Genomic DNA, 12,003 nt, shown 5'->3' on the forward strand with positions numbered 1-12,003 from the left:
AGAGCCTAGCCGGCTGCGGAAGGGAACCGTACAAGCAATTCTCGCGAGATGTAGAGTGACCGTAGCTTGTGGAGAGGGGCGGAGGCCCAGAGGAGCACCACGTGGGGACTGCCGGAGCTGTCTCGGGCGGGCGTTCAGTTTGGGTCTAGGTTGGAATTGGAACCGTGGAGATGCGAAAGGAAACGCCGCCCCCACTAGTGCCCTCGGCGGCCCGCGAGTGGAACCTTCCCCCTAATGCGCCCGCTTGTATGGAACGACAGTTGGAGGCTGCGCGGTATCGTTCTGGTGAGCCAAGATCCCGGGCCTGGGAGCTCCCTCATCCTGCCCGGGATGCCCTTTCCCAGGACTGGCCTTTCCAGCGCTCCTTCCCGCCCCGCATGCCTTCCTGACCCCCGCCTCGCGTCGCCTAGTTCAGTCCCCAATCTTAACCCCGCGTTCCTGAGCTCAGACCCAGACCCGGCCCGCGTGCTGTTCAATGTGGTCACCATGGAGACGAGCCCTTCCACTCGTCCCGTGCTGACAGCTTGTACTTCCCTTAGATGGGGCGCTCCTGCTCGGGGCCTCCAGCCTGAGTGGCCGCTGCTGGGCTGGCTCCCTCTGGTTGTTCAAGGACCCTTGTGCCGCCCCCAACGAAGGCTTCTGTTCCGCTGGAGTACAGACGGAGGCCGGAGTGGCTGACCTCACTTGGGTTGGGGACAGAGGTATCCTAGTGGCTTCCGATTCAGGTGAGTCACTTTCTCCTCGACCCCACAGGTGAAATAGATGATGGGATACTGGTCGGGCTGGACTCAATCTTTAATGTTCCATAATCAGTGCTTAGGGGGGCTTGAGGGTATTGGCCGAAGGAGAGCTCTTGTGTAGTGGGAAAATACCTTTCGGAGACTATAAATTGCATGGGGGGAATTTCTAACAAAATTAAGGAATGGATAAGAACCATTTTATGTTTCCAGTAACCTTCCCAGTATCTCTCCTCAAACCCAGACAATCTTGATCTTAAAGATGATGCTTAAGTCAGTTTGTGTTGTCTCTTTCCATTTCTTCCCATTTTCTTCTTTTTAAATGTCTTTATTTTGCTTCCTTTGTTTTGAAAGTCAGGTTCAGCAATGGAGTCTTTGACATTAAAAAAAATCAGTATTTGGGTGTTGGAAGGCATGCATAGAAGTGGGGCATTAAAAACTGAGCCTCTCTGATCGTTGAGCATGAGCACTATCCAGACAACTTTTGGGGTGTTTTCTGTCCTTAATCTGTCCCTGTACAAGACATTCAGTTATTCAGCATATTTTTAAAGATGCTGTGAGACATTTATGCAAGTTGTTCAACAAATACTAATGTTCAAGCAATTGGGAAGATTTAACCGCACTGGGCTCTGTGTTACACAGATTGTGGAGACTTTAGCCTTGTCTCCTGGGACTTATTTTCCAGTGTTTTCTCACTGGAAGCCAGATAATGAATTTTGCCAGTCATTCCACCTTTCCTTGTCTTTCTAGAAGTTTTCCCCACCTCGTTTTCTGGATTGTTAACTAAGTAAACAGTAATGCCAGCATAAAGCCAGATGGCTTGGAAATTAGCTAAATCCTCTGATGATAATGGATTTTGCTTTTATAGCAATAGCTTACTTTGTTAGTTTAGTGACAATGGATTCACTTGAATCTTAGACATGAGTTACTGTCTTGGTGTTGTCCATGCTCATTTCCCTCAACCTTCACCCCACTCCCAACAGGTGCTGTTGAATTGTGGGAGCTGGATGAGAATGAGACACTCATTGTCAGCAAGTTCTGCAAGTATGAGCATGATGACATCGTGTCTACAGTCAGTGTCCTCAGCTCTGGCACACAAGCTGTCAGCGGTAGCAAAGACTTCTGGTGGGTCCTTGTGTTCATCGCTCCTGTATTTTAGACCTCTGCTGGGTGCCTTTACTATCTTATTAGCCTCATCGAGTAACGTTTTGGGCTTATTGTAAGAACCCGGTGATTAATTATGATTAAGATTTTCTTAGCGATATTGCAATCTATTGTGAACAGACCTTAGTAGCAGCCCAGTAAGCAATGACATAGGACATGTCAAAGGAAGTTCTTGTTTGAACACCTGTTTTTATGTAGGTAGTATAGGTCAAAATTAAGACTCTGTTTCCTTTTGCTTCTTAGTATCAAGGTTTGGGACCTTGCCCAGCAGATGGTACTGAATTCATACCGGGGTGAGTACACATTCTTTTCAGTCTGGCCTTAGCTGTTTTGTTGTTATTCTCCCATTGGGCTCATTGACTTTGGATGTTAGGGGCAGCAGTTCCTTGCCCTCTGCCTGATGGTTTTCTTCCAAAACTATAGTCAGGCCCCAGTATCTATCCCTAGGCTTTTCTGAATTTCCCTGTTTCTGGTAATGGCCTCACCATCTTCTTGGTCACAGGGGACTCCACCTCTCAGTCCTGTTCCCCCCCTCCTGCTTCCTCACTATTAGTGGGTCCCCAAGTTCCTTGGAACCCTTTTCCCCTTGGTCAGGGATCTTCCTTTCCATTTCTTTTTTTTTTTTTTTTTTTTTTTTTTGAGAGACAGAGTGTGAGTGGAGAATGGGGAGAGAGAGAGGGAGACACAGAATCCGAAGCAGGCTCCAGGCTCTGAGCTGTCAGCAGAGCCCAATGTGGGGCTCGAATCCACAGACCGTGGGATCATGACCTGAGCTGAAGTCGATGCTTAACCAACTGAGCCACCCAGGCGCCGTCTTGCTTTCCATTTCTGATGCGTTTTGTTTTCAGGCTTTACCTCGCATAGATGGTGGTACTCACCTCATCTCTCCACCTGTAGTCCCTCATCGTTTGTGGTTTCTGTGACTTGTGGATTAACATCCCCTTTTCTTGTCCTGGCATTCAAGCCCTTCTGTCACTCTCCCTTCAAACATACTGCTCTAATTAAACCCAAGCATAGTAGATCCTTGGCCTTCTCCAAGTATAAACCTGAGACGTGGGAATCTCGAGCTTTTGAGTATTCACTTCCACAAAAATTTTGTTTTTCTAGTGAGAACCATCACTTTGTATTAATGTTACTTTTTCTGCTTACTTTCATTAATAGCAGTACCAGTTGACTTTGTTCTGAGAGCCATTCTTCATGAAGATGACATCTTCACGAAGATAACGCGTAGAGCATTAATGTGTGTGTGGCTAAGAGATGTTCATTCAATAGCTAAGGGCCTTTCCCTGCCAATTCTAACTTTGGAGTGCGTGATTCACTATGTGCCAAAGCAAAATCAAACTCATACACATCCTGGACCTTCAGGGTCCAAGACCCATAAACAGTCAAACAATGTTAAAATGCTGGTGCTGGAGTCTGTTACGTGTGCCTTTTGTTTCTTAGGCCCACGAGGGGTTTTCCTGGTCTGTGCTAACTCTTTCAGTACTTCCTCTGTTCAGCTTTTTTCATTAGTTCTTTGTATTTTTGTCTGAATTGCAAATCCCCTGAGGGCAGAGGCACTACGTAGTATCTTTTTTTTTTTTTTTAATATAATTTATTGTCAGTTTAGCTAACATAAAGTGTATGTAGTGTGCTCGGTTTTGGGGGTAGATTCCCGTGATTCATCGCTTACGTACGGCACCCAGTGCTCATCCCAACAAGTGCCCTCCTCAGTGCCCATCACCCATTTTCCACAGTGTGGAAGTTCCTCAAAAAGTTAAAATAGAACTACCCTACGTCTTCTTTATCTTTTATACTTTCCCATGGTGCTTGTGTCTGAGCTTTGCTTTCACTTGAGCAATCCTTTGTCATTGTGTTGGCTTTCTATGGATTCTAGGGCAAGGAAAGAACTATGGAAGGTGGTTTGATTACATTCTCCTGTCTTGGGGCAGAGCCATATTCAGACCACTTCAGGTAATCTGGTCAGATGCCATTATAGTAGGTGGTTTCCACAGCCTGTAATTAACACATAGCAGCGATCTTCAGAATTTTTAGCATGTCGGCCTGAAAATTTTTCAAAAAATTACCCTCTCACACGTTTTTATATTGGCAATTAATTTAAGTTTAAACAGTTGCAAAGGAAGTAATTTCTGGTCATTTATTGTGTACTGGTTTCAAGGATATGTTTGTCAAAATTTTGGACTTGGAGATTAAGCCTCTTCAATATGCAGAATATCTACCGAATAACCTAACTGGCTAAAAAACAATCAGCACTGTTATGCCAGCTGGCCAAGTTAGACTTCACTTCCTGTCAGAAAAAGTCCGACTTCGTTTTTAGGTTCGGTTAGACTTGTCAGATGTGTCCTTACCACAAGCGTTTACCATATTTTTCAAAATTGTCATTGTTAGGCAGAAACAGAGATAAGTCCCAGAGCCACCCTGGTGCTCGTGGTGTGTTGTGGTTTGTGGTCCGGTGAAACAGGGCCAGCCCCTCCTCTGGATTTTACCCAGGTGCTCTTTCGTTTACTCTCTGGTTCTTAGGGAAAAGCCCCTTTGTTTTATGGCTGTGGGTTTTGTACCCCCCGGCATCGTGCCATGGTGAGGTGTGGGACGGCCGAGAGGTGCGTGTGCCTTCTACGCCTGGGAAAACGGGAATGTGGGAGCGGAGGGAGGCAAGGGGCACGGGCAGACTGCGGCAGCTTCTCAGTTCGATTTCAGGAAAGAGAACATTGGAAAAGTTTACTTCTCTAAAAGTAGCAGCGTCTAGAAGTCCCTTGAAAGGCTGTGTTACCTGGAAGTGTGTGTGTGCTACATAGGAGAATACAGTTGCTGTTCTGGGGTGTACATTCCTTCATGCTTCTTGCTCAGCCCCTAATTCCTCTTTCTTGTCTTTACTAATTCATTTTTCTCCCCCAAGCCTTTTTAGGTTCTGTGACTCCACCAACATTTTCTCCGGGGTTTTGTCTAATCCAAAATCTCTCACAGAACGGGTTAAGTCGCATCCTGAGACCAGGCCTGTTTCTCACACCTCCCTCGGTAGTATCTGGGCTCCTCGGTAGTAATGCGTCCAGCTTCTGCTCTGTCCTACTTCGCTTTCTCTCTCCTTCACAGCTCACTCCGGGCAGGTCACCTGTGTTGCCGCCTCTCCCCACAAGGATTCCGTGTTCCTTTCATGCAGTGAGGTGAGATACAGCCTCTCCTTCCCTCCCCACTTCCTAACCACACTCAGACCTCTGGCCACAAGTCTAGAGTGGACACCTGGCCAGCAGCTGCTTTGGGGATTGTGAAGCCTTTTTTCCATCCCTCCTTCTTCTAGGACAACAGAATTTTACTCTGGGATACCCGCTGTCCCAAGCCAGCATCACAGATGGGTGAGTCTGAGAGCCGGTGGTGGGAGGGTATACTAGCAACCCACCTGGCAGAGGCTTCCTCGGTGAGAGACAAAGGCACAGTCACCAGATCCTCAGTCATTGTGACATAGGGGACGTAATCACTCTCTTTCCCTCTGAGGTTCTATTGATTCCATTTTGTGCAGTGGGGACCAAAAGGAAGGGTAGGCTTGTGGGTGGCTGATTCCGTTCCTGGGACGGGTGGACAGAGGGGCCAGAATTGTCCTCTTCATGCTTTATGCCTGAAACTTGCCTGTGACTCGGGTCCGTCCAGAAAGGGCAGGAGGCTGAGGGATCAATGAGGTTTTGAGGGTCAAGGGCAAGGACACAACTGTCTTCACAGGGTTTGGGAAGGCGAATAAAGGTGCTTCTGGGACTTAGAGTGACTTCGTTTGAGAAGCTTCTTCACAGAGCTAGGCTCTGAGTCTTATTTCAGAGCCCTCTTCTCTCTGCAGGCTGCACTGCCTCTGGCTACCTACCTACCTCCTTGGCTTGGCATCCTCAGCAGAGTGAAGTCTTTGTCTTTGGTAAGCCTGTCACACCGCATTTTTATGCCAGGAAGGGGGAGGACGAGGGCACGCTGACCCTGTAACGCACAAGGCTCCAGCTGCACAATCTCAGCAGTGCACTTGGGCATCACCTATATTACGCCAGTGATAAGGCGGGATGATCCAGAAGTGGTTTTCGTTTGGCTTTGGGAAAAAAAAAAAAAACATGACGACTTTTTTCCTGGTAGATTTGATTGCTAATTGTGCGTTCCATCTCCTGTATTCCGGGCTTGGCTGCAAGTCGGTGGAGTACAAAACAAGTGGATTGCTATATAGGGACTTCAGTTGCAGAATAGGGCTCACTCTCGTGCTCTTGTGGTGATGAGGCTGTGCATGTGGTGACACAGTCTGTGGTTGAAATAATAACTACCTCATTCATTAATTTTCAACAACCACCAGTGACTAACGATCTCTACTTTACAAAAGAAAAAACTGATGCTCAGAATGGTTAGCATGTGCAAGCTTGAGGAACTAGCATTCAGATCCAGGTCTGGCTGACGCCAGGGCCCATGCTCTTACCCACTGTGATGGGCTCCCTCTTTTCTCTAGGTGATGAGAGTGGGACCATCTCCCTTGTGGACACCAAGAGTGCAAGGTGTGCCCTCAGCTCAGCTGTGCACTCCCAGTGTGTCACTGGACTGGTGTTCTCCCCACACAGGTACTGTCCTTTGTTCCCAGGGGCCTGGTGGGTGTGAATGGGAACTGCACACGGGGAGTGCTTATGTTTGCAAAGCATTAGCTGATTAGGTCATTCCTTAAAGCAGACGGTGCTCTAATTAAGGTTTCAGAACACGAAAGATCTCTTAAGACCATAGTCCTTTTTTGGGTAGCATGGTCTTGTGTTCACATGGCTAAAATATGGTCTTGTTCCTGCACAACACCCAAAATGATGAATATCGTGGGCTTCTGGGACTGTGTGATTGGGAAAGCCTGTGTTTCTGGGTTATTGCTGAAGCTGCAGGGAGGGCCTAGATGGGGTGGTTAGTTGCCGGGATGACAGTCAACCCCGGCTTGCTCCATTTCCCTCATCCTTCCCTGCAACTTGTAATGTGGACTTGAGTGGTAGCCAGACCTTAACCTGAGGTGGGGATCAGGTCACCTCCTCTGGGTTACTTTGGGGTGGGGGTTGAGGGCAAACCAGGTAGGATTTGTCTTGGAACCATGACTTTACCTCTCATAACTGCCCCCCGCCCCCTTGCTCTCCTAGCTCTCCCTTCCTGGCCTCTGTCAGTGAGGACTGCTCACTTGCTGTGCTGGACTCGGGCCTTTCCGAGGTGTAAGTGTGAAGTGGGGTCCTGTGACCGGGAATCGGGGACAAGAGCGGAGGGTGGCTGGGTCCTTTCTGTCTCCATGCACTGTCTCTCAAGGGGGCTGGGTGATGGGAGCAGGCTGACACCGACCGGCTCCCCGTCCCCAGTGCTGGCTCACAACTGGCCCTGGTAGAGGAGGGGTGTGGTGGTCGGTGGGATTTCCAAGTCTGGTGTTCCAGCTGTCTCCCAGAAGGGGGCAGTCTACCCTTTTCACGCGAAGAACACGTATATGAAATGCAACCTGCTGTGCAGTGAAAGGCACCAGAGTCCCTGAATTATACTGCCTTCTTTGCCATGATGTGCTCTCTGATCCTGGCCCATGTTACTACCCTTGCTCTAGCCACCATTTCTTCATGAAGTTAGGGTGCTAGATTGAAGGGTCGATGAAGTTCTCTGGATGATTACACTCTATCCTGGTGACAAGGCCACACATCTGGTGAAGTTTGTATAACACATCCCAAAAAGGTGCCCTGGATGTGTTGGATTCTCTCTTTTCTCCAAGCCTGCTTTCTCCTCGTTCTCACCGTGCCCAGACTTTCCTTTTTTCTCTTCTAGGTTTAGAAGCCGAGCCCACAGAGACTTTGTGAGAGATGCTACGTGGTCCCCGCTCAATCACTCCCTCCTTACCACAGTGGGCTGGGACCATCAGGTCACCCACCACATCGTGCCCACGGAGCCTCTCCCAGCCCTTGGACCTAAGAGTGTTGTTGAGTAGATAAGACAAAAAACAAATCCCCCATGAGTAACCACTCCCTTTGCCCTGCCCTCTCAGTCTGTGAGACCACACAGGAGCCTTATACACTATGTTGATACACTAGATCTGGGCAGTTAATAGGCATTGTCTCTCAGCCCAAGGAAGGCTGGATTCTGGGATCCTGTAGTCCTAGGGAAGAAAAACTTTCCTAAAATTGGATATGTATGTGTGTCTGAGTGTGTGTGTAGATGCATAGTTTTTGGTGGTGGGGGGGAATTAAAATCCATCTTATGTCTTTCCCAAGTCCTTCCCCCACCAAAAAAAAACAAAAACCAAAAAACCCCCAAAAAGTTCACAAAAGGGTTTTATGCTTCCTATGTAGCTGTGCATGAGGAATTGGCCGTGGCTAGATGGAATGTGGGATGTGGGCATCCCTGGATTCTTGGAAGCAGCTTATATACTACTCATGGAGATAGAAACAACTTTATTTTTTATAAAACTTAATCTACCTTTCTCACGGGCAATGCTTCCATCCACAAAACTCTTGCCTGACTCACCTTGAGGAAGAGCCAGAACACTCATCATAGTTTTGCACATCTCCTTGCCGTGAAACTGACTCAAAGATACATTTTTTGGCTGGTGCCTGTGTAATGCTCCCCACCCCTCATGGAGTTGTGTGTATGAAAGATGAGTGTTTTCCTGTCGTAGATTACATGGAAAAAGTTGGGGGGTGGTACAGAGCTTAAAGGCATTTCGATTAAGTGAAAAACTGACCCAGGCTTGCAGAGAAACATGTGCCACATCTCCCACCCCCAAACAGCTTGGGGCCTGACCTCTCCTGGCCTCTGGATCCCTTTCTCTGGATATAGGAAGTCTGAATGCTGTTTTTGTGGACTCTGAAGATTTTAAATGCAGCATCAGAGAATCAGAAATACTGGTTGGTGAAATAAAAAGTTTAGGCTTTGCTGGCCTGTCTTTTGAAGCGTGTGTTATGTGCAGTTGGACACATCTCACTTACGTGAGGCATCAGGGTGTTCGTCTTCTAGCTCGTTGTCTGTGTGCTTCCCCAGCCCTTAGAGCAGCTGGTTGGAACTTAAAGTAAATGTTGAGTCACTTGGGTTGATGGGCTGGCTACCACCATAAATCATGGTCAATTACGGATTATGAAACTCCATACAATCAATTATGTACTTTAGTGCTTTGCAAGTTTAGCTCAGCTAAAATCACATGAAACTGAGGTAGTTTGAAGGAATATGGACGAAATAAATAAAGCTTCCATGCTGCACCCTTGCCAAGCATGAGCTCTTGTCACAATAACCCCCAAGTAAAAACGAATTTGTAGTCCTGTGCTGTACTGGGTTTGGGGTAGGTGGGAAGAAACCCTTCACCGTTCTTAACTACAGCTTCTTGGAAGGTAATAGGGTGGGTGGGTAGAAACATTTTAAGTTCTTCTCAGAGGTAAACTTCACAAAGTTGTGATGGCCTAGAGAAAGGAGGGGTGAGGTGGGTAGGAACTAAATTTGCCTAGTCCTTTTCCTGGTGAACTCAGCCATGGTGGAGAGGAAAGCAGTGGAGATGAGAACCCAAGGAAATGTCCACCTGTATCAGGGTGTTTAAAATGACAGGAAAGAAAGAAAACCTAGGTTTTGAAGAACCACATTAAATTGTTTAAAAAAAAAAAAAAAGGGGGCACTTGGGTGGCTCAGTCGGTTAAGCATCTGACTTCGGCTTAGGTCATGATCTCACGTCGTGAGTTCGAGCCCCACGTCGGGCTCTGTGCTGGCAGCACAGCCTGGAGCCTGCTTCACATTCTGTGTCTCCCTCTCTGCCCCTTCCCTGTTCATGCTGTGTCTCTGTCTCAAAAATAAACATTTAAAAAAAAATTGGTTTAGATTCTGATCTGTGCTGATGAGAGTGATCACATCTGTTGATTGCCACCGAGACATTTGCAAACCTAATCAAAATCACCCCCCCCCCCCCGGGCTGCGTGTGTGTGTGTGTGTGTGTGTGTGTGTTACAGTGAGCAAACAATGAGAAATGCGGTATTACACGTAGGGTTATTCACTTGGGGCCTGGATGCGGGAATGGTTTCAGTAGCATGAGCATAGACTTACTGGTGAGTTTGATTTCCAACTGGTCATTTTACTTTGCTTAAAACTGTGGGCATTTATGTTGCATTTAATTTCACTGGTTCAGATGTCTAATGCTGGAATGAATCCACTTCCCTGACTTCATTGTTCTTACTCTGAAGCCCATCAGCCTGACTCACTCTATTCCACTGCTAATCCCCAGTCCGTGGTTACAGGAAGCTTGCTCCTTGGGTAGTGAGTTCCCAGAGCCGAATGCTGAAGGAGGCTCAAGTATGGTTTCAGGTGGCACCAGACATTGCTCTGGTTCCCAAGGTATCTCTCCTGCCCCACAGGACAGGCGGTCAGCTCTTTAATAAATAGCTACATAGGCATTTCATGCTGACTCCCCACGTTACAGCAGCAAAAATACCCAAACAGTATTACCTTCATCAAATATTCTTTTTTGAACTGCCTCAATGTTTAAACTATATGAAATTAGAGGTTTGGGAATAATCCACATTTTCTAGTACATGTTAGTATTTTAAAAATCCTCACGCACGGGGGCATGAGTCACTTGAGCTCAGTCACTTGAGCATCCGACTTTGGCTCAGGTCATGATCTCGCAGTCGGTGAGTTCAAGACGTGCGTCAGGCTCTGTGCTGATAGCTCAGAGCCTGGAACCTGCTTAGGATTCTGTGTCTCTCTCTCTCTGCCCCTCCCTGCTCATGCTCTGTCTCTCTCTCTCTGCCAAAAATAAATAAACATTAAAAAAAATTTTTTTTAAATCCTCATGCACAACGAAAAATAATCTTTTATCTTGAATATTGGGAAACACTGCTCTGTCTAGCCACTTTATTGTTAAAAACATTTTTTTTTAAGTTAACTCCACGCCACTCGTGGGACTTGAACTCACAACCCCCAGATCAAGAGTCACATGCTTGCGGAGCACCTGGGTGGCTTGGTTGGTTGAGCGTCTGACTTCGGCTCAGGTCATGATCTCACGGTCCGTGGGTTCGGGCCCTGCGTCGGGCTCTGTGCTGACCGCTCAGAGCCTGGAGCCTGTTTTGGATTCTGTGTGTCCCTCTCTCTCTGCCCCTCCCCTGTTCATTCTCTGTCTCTCTCTGTCTCAAAAATAAATAAACGTTAAAAAAAAAAAAAAAAGAGTTACATGCTCGTGATCTGAGCCAGCCAGGCACCCTCATCCCATTCATTTTAAAGATGTAAAATGGTTAAGATCTTTTAAGTTTGCACCAATCCATAGTCAACACTCTGGGCTCTTGGATTCATTCAATCGATTTTGTTCAAGTCATACTTGTCCAATTTATCCACATGAGTATCACAAAAGTTTGGCCAAATGCTTTGCTAAAACCGAGGTATTTTGGCTCTGATCTTGCCTTCGTCTACTTGGGGATTGTAAAATCTGGGAGGGGGTGCGCTGCCATAGGCATTTCTTCAGTAAGTCAACTAAAAGACGTTTGTAAATGTTTTCCCATGAGAACGGGCTAGGCACCAGGGAGGAGTATTTTCAAGTATCCGGGTGGGTGTGTAAAATAACAATGGTATTTTTTGACAGCAAAATGTCAAGGATTGAAAGCAGACAGAGCGACATGGCATACTGACTTTCAACAGAACCCTCACTCGGCATTTACTATTCATCATCTGCTATATACATGGAGTCCTAGTTCCTACCCTTGGCATGATCGTCCCTGAATGAAGCAGAGGTCCCTCCCGGGCATCCATTGTTACATCGTGGTGTTCTTTGCATCCATAGCAAAGGAATCAATGCATCCATAGCAAAGGCATGGAATCAATGGTTAGGTCTGAGATCCTGCCTTGTCCACTGCAGCAGAATAGGATCCCAGAGGACTGACCCAGGTACAGATGAGGACGGTGCAGATTGGCAGGCAGACTGAGCTCTGTGCTGGGGACAGCATTAGGAGCTAGTGCCTCCTGGAGGGAGTCGGGATGGAAAGGCACAAACCTAGTGGGAAATCTCAGTGATACGGAATCTGGGGGACAGGAGGTGGCAGGAGGGAGGCTCAGAATTAGAGAGAGGCATGCATCCACATCAGGGAGGTCTTAAAAGATAGCCAGCAAAGGCCCCAGGTGCCTG

General features: G+C 47.3%; 1 protein-coding gene across 1 annotated transcript; it reads left to right on the forward strand.

The window, feature by feature from the left end:
- The first annotated feature begins 17 nt into the window (after positions 1 to 17).
- WDR77 (WD repeat domain 77) lies at positions 18 to 8,803 on the forward strand. Its single transcript, XM_047870898.1, has 10 exons — positions 18 to 285; positions 540 to 725; positions 1,721 to 1,862; positions 2,145 to 2,194; positions 4,992 to 5,062; positions 5,197 to 5,251; positions 5,725 to 5,796; positions 6,367 to 6,475; positions 7,025 to 7,093; positions 7,683 to 8,803. Exons 1-10 carry the CDS (start codon positions 171 to 173, stop codon positions 7,840 to 7,842), a joined length of 1,029 nt encoding a protein of 342 aa, XP_047726854.1. The 5' UTR covers positions 18 to 170; the 3' UTR covers positions 7,843 to 8,803.
- Positions 8,804 to 12,003: the final 3,200 nt, after the last annotated feature.

This window comes from Prionailurus viverrinus, chromosome C1 (assembly GCF_022837055.1).
Source record: "Prionailurus viverrinus isolate Anna chromosome C1, UM_Priviv_1.0, whole genome shotgun sequence".
Classification (NCBI taxonomy): domain Eukaryota; kingdom Metazoa; phylum Chordata; class Mammalia; order Carnivora; family Felidae; genus Prionailurus; species Prionailurus viverrinus.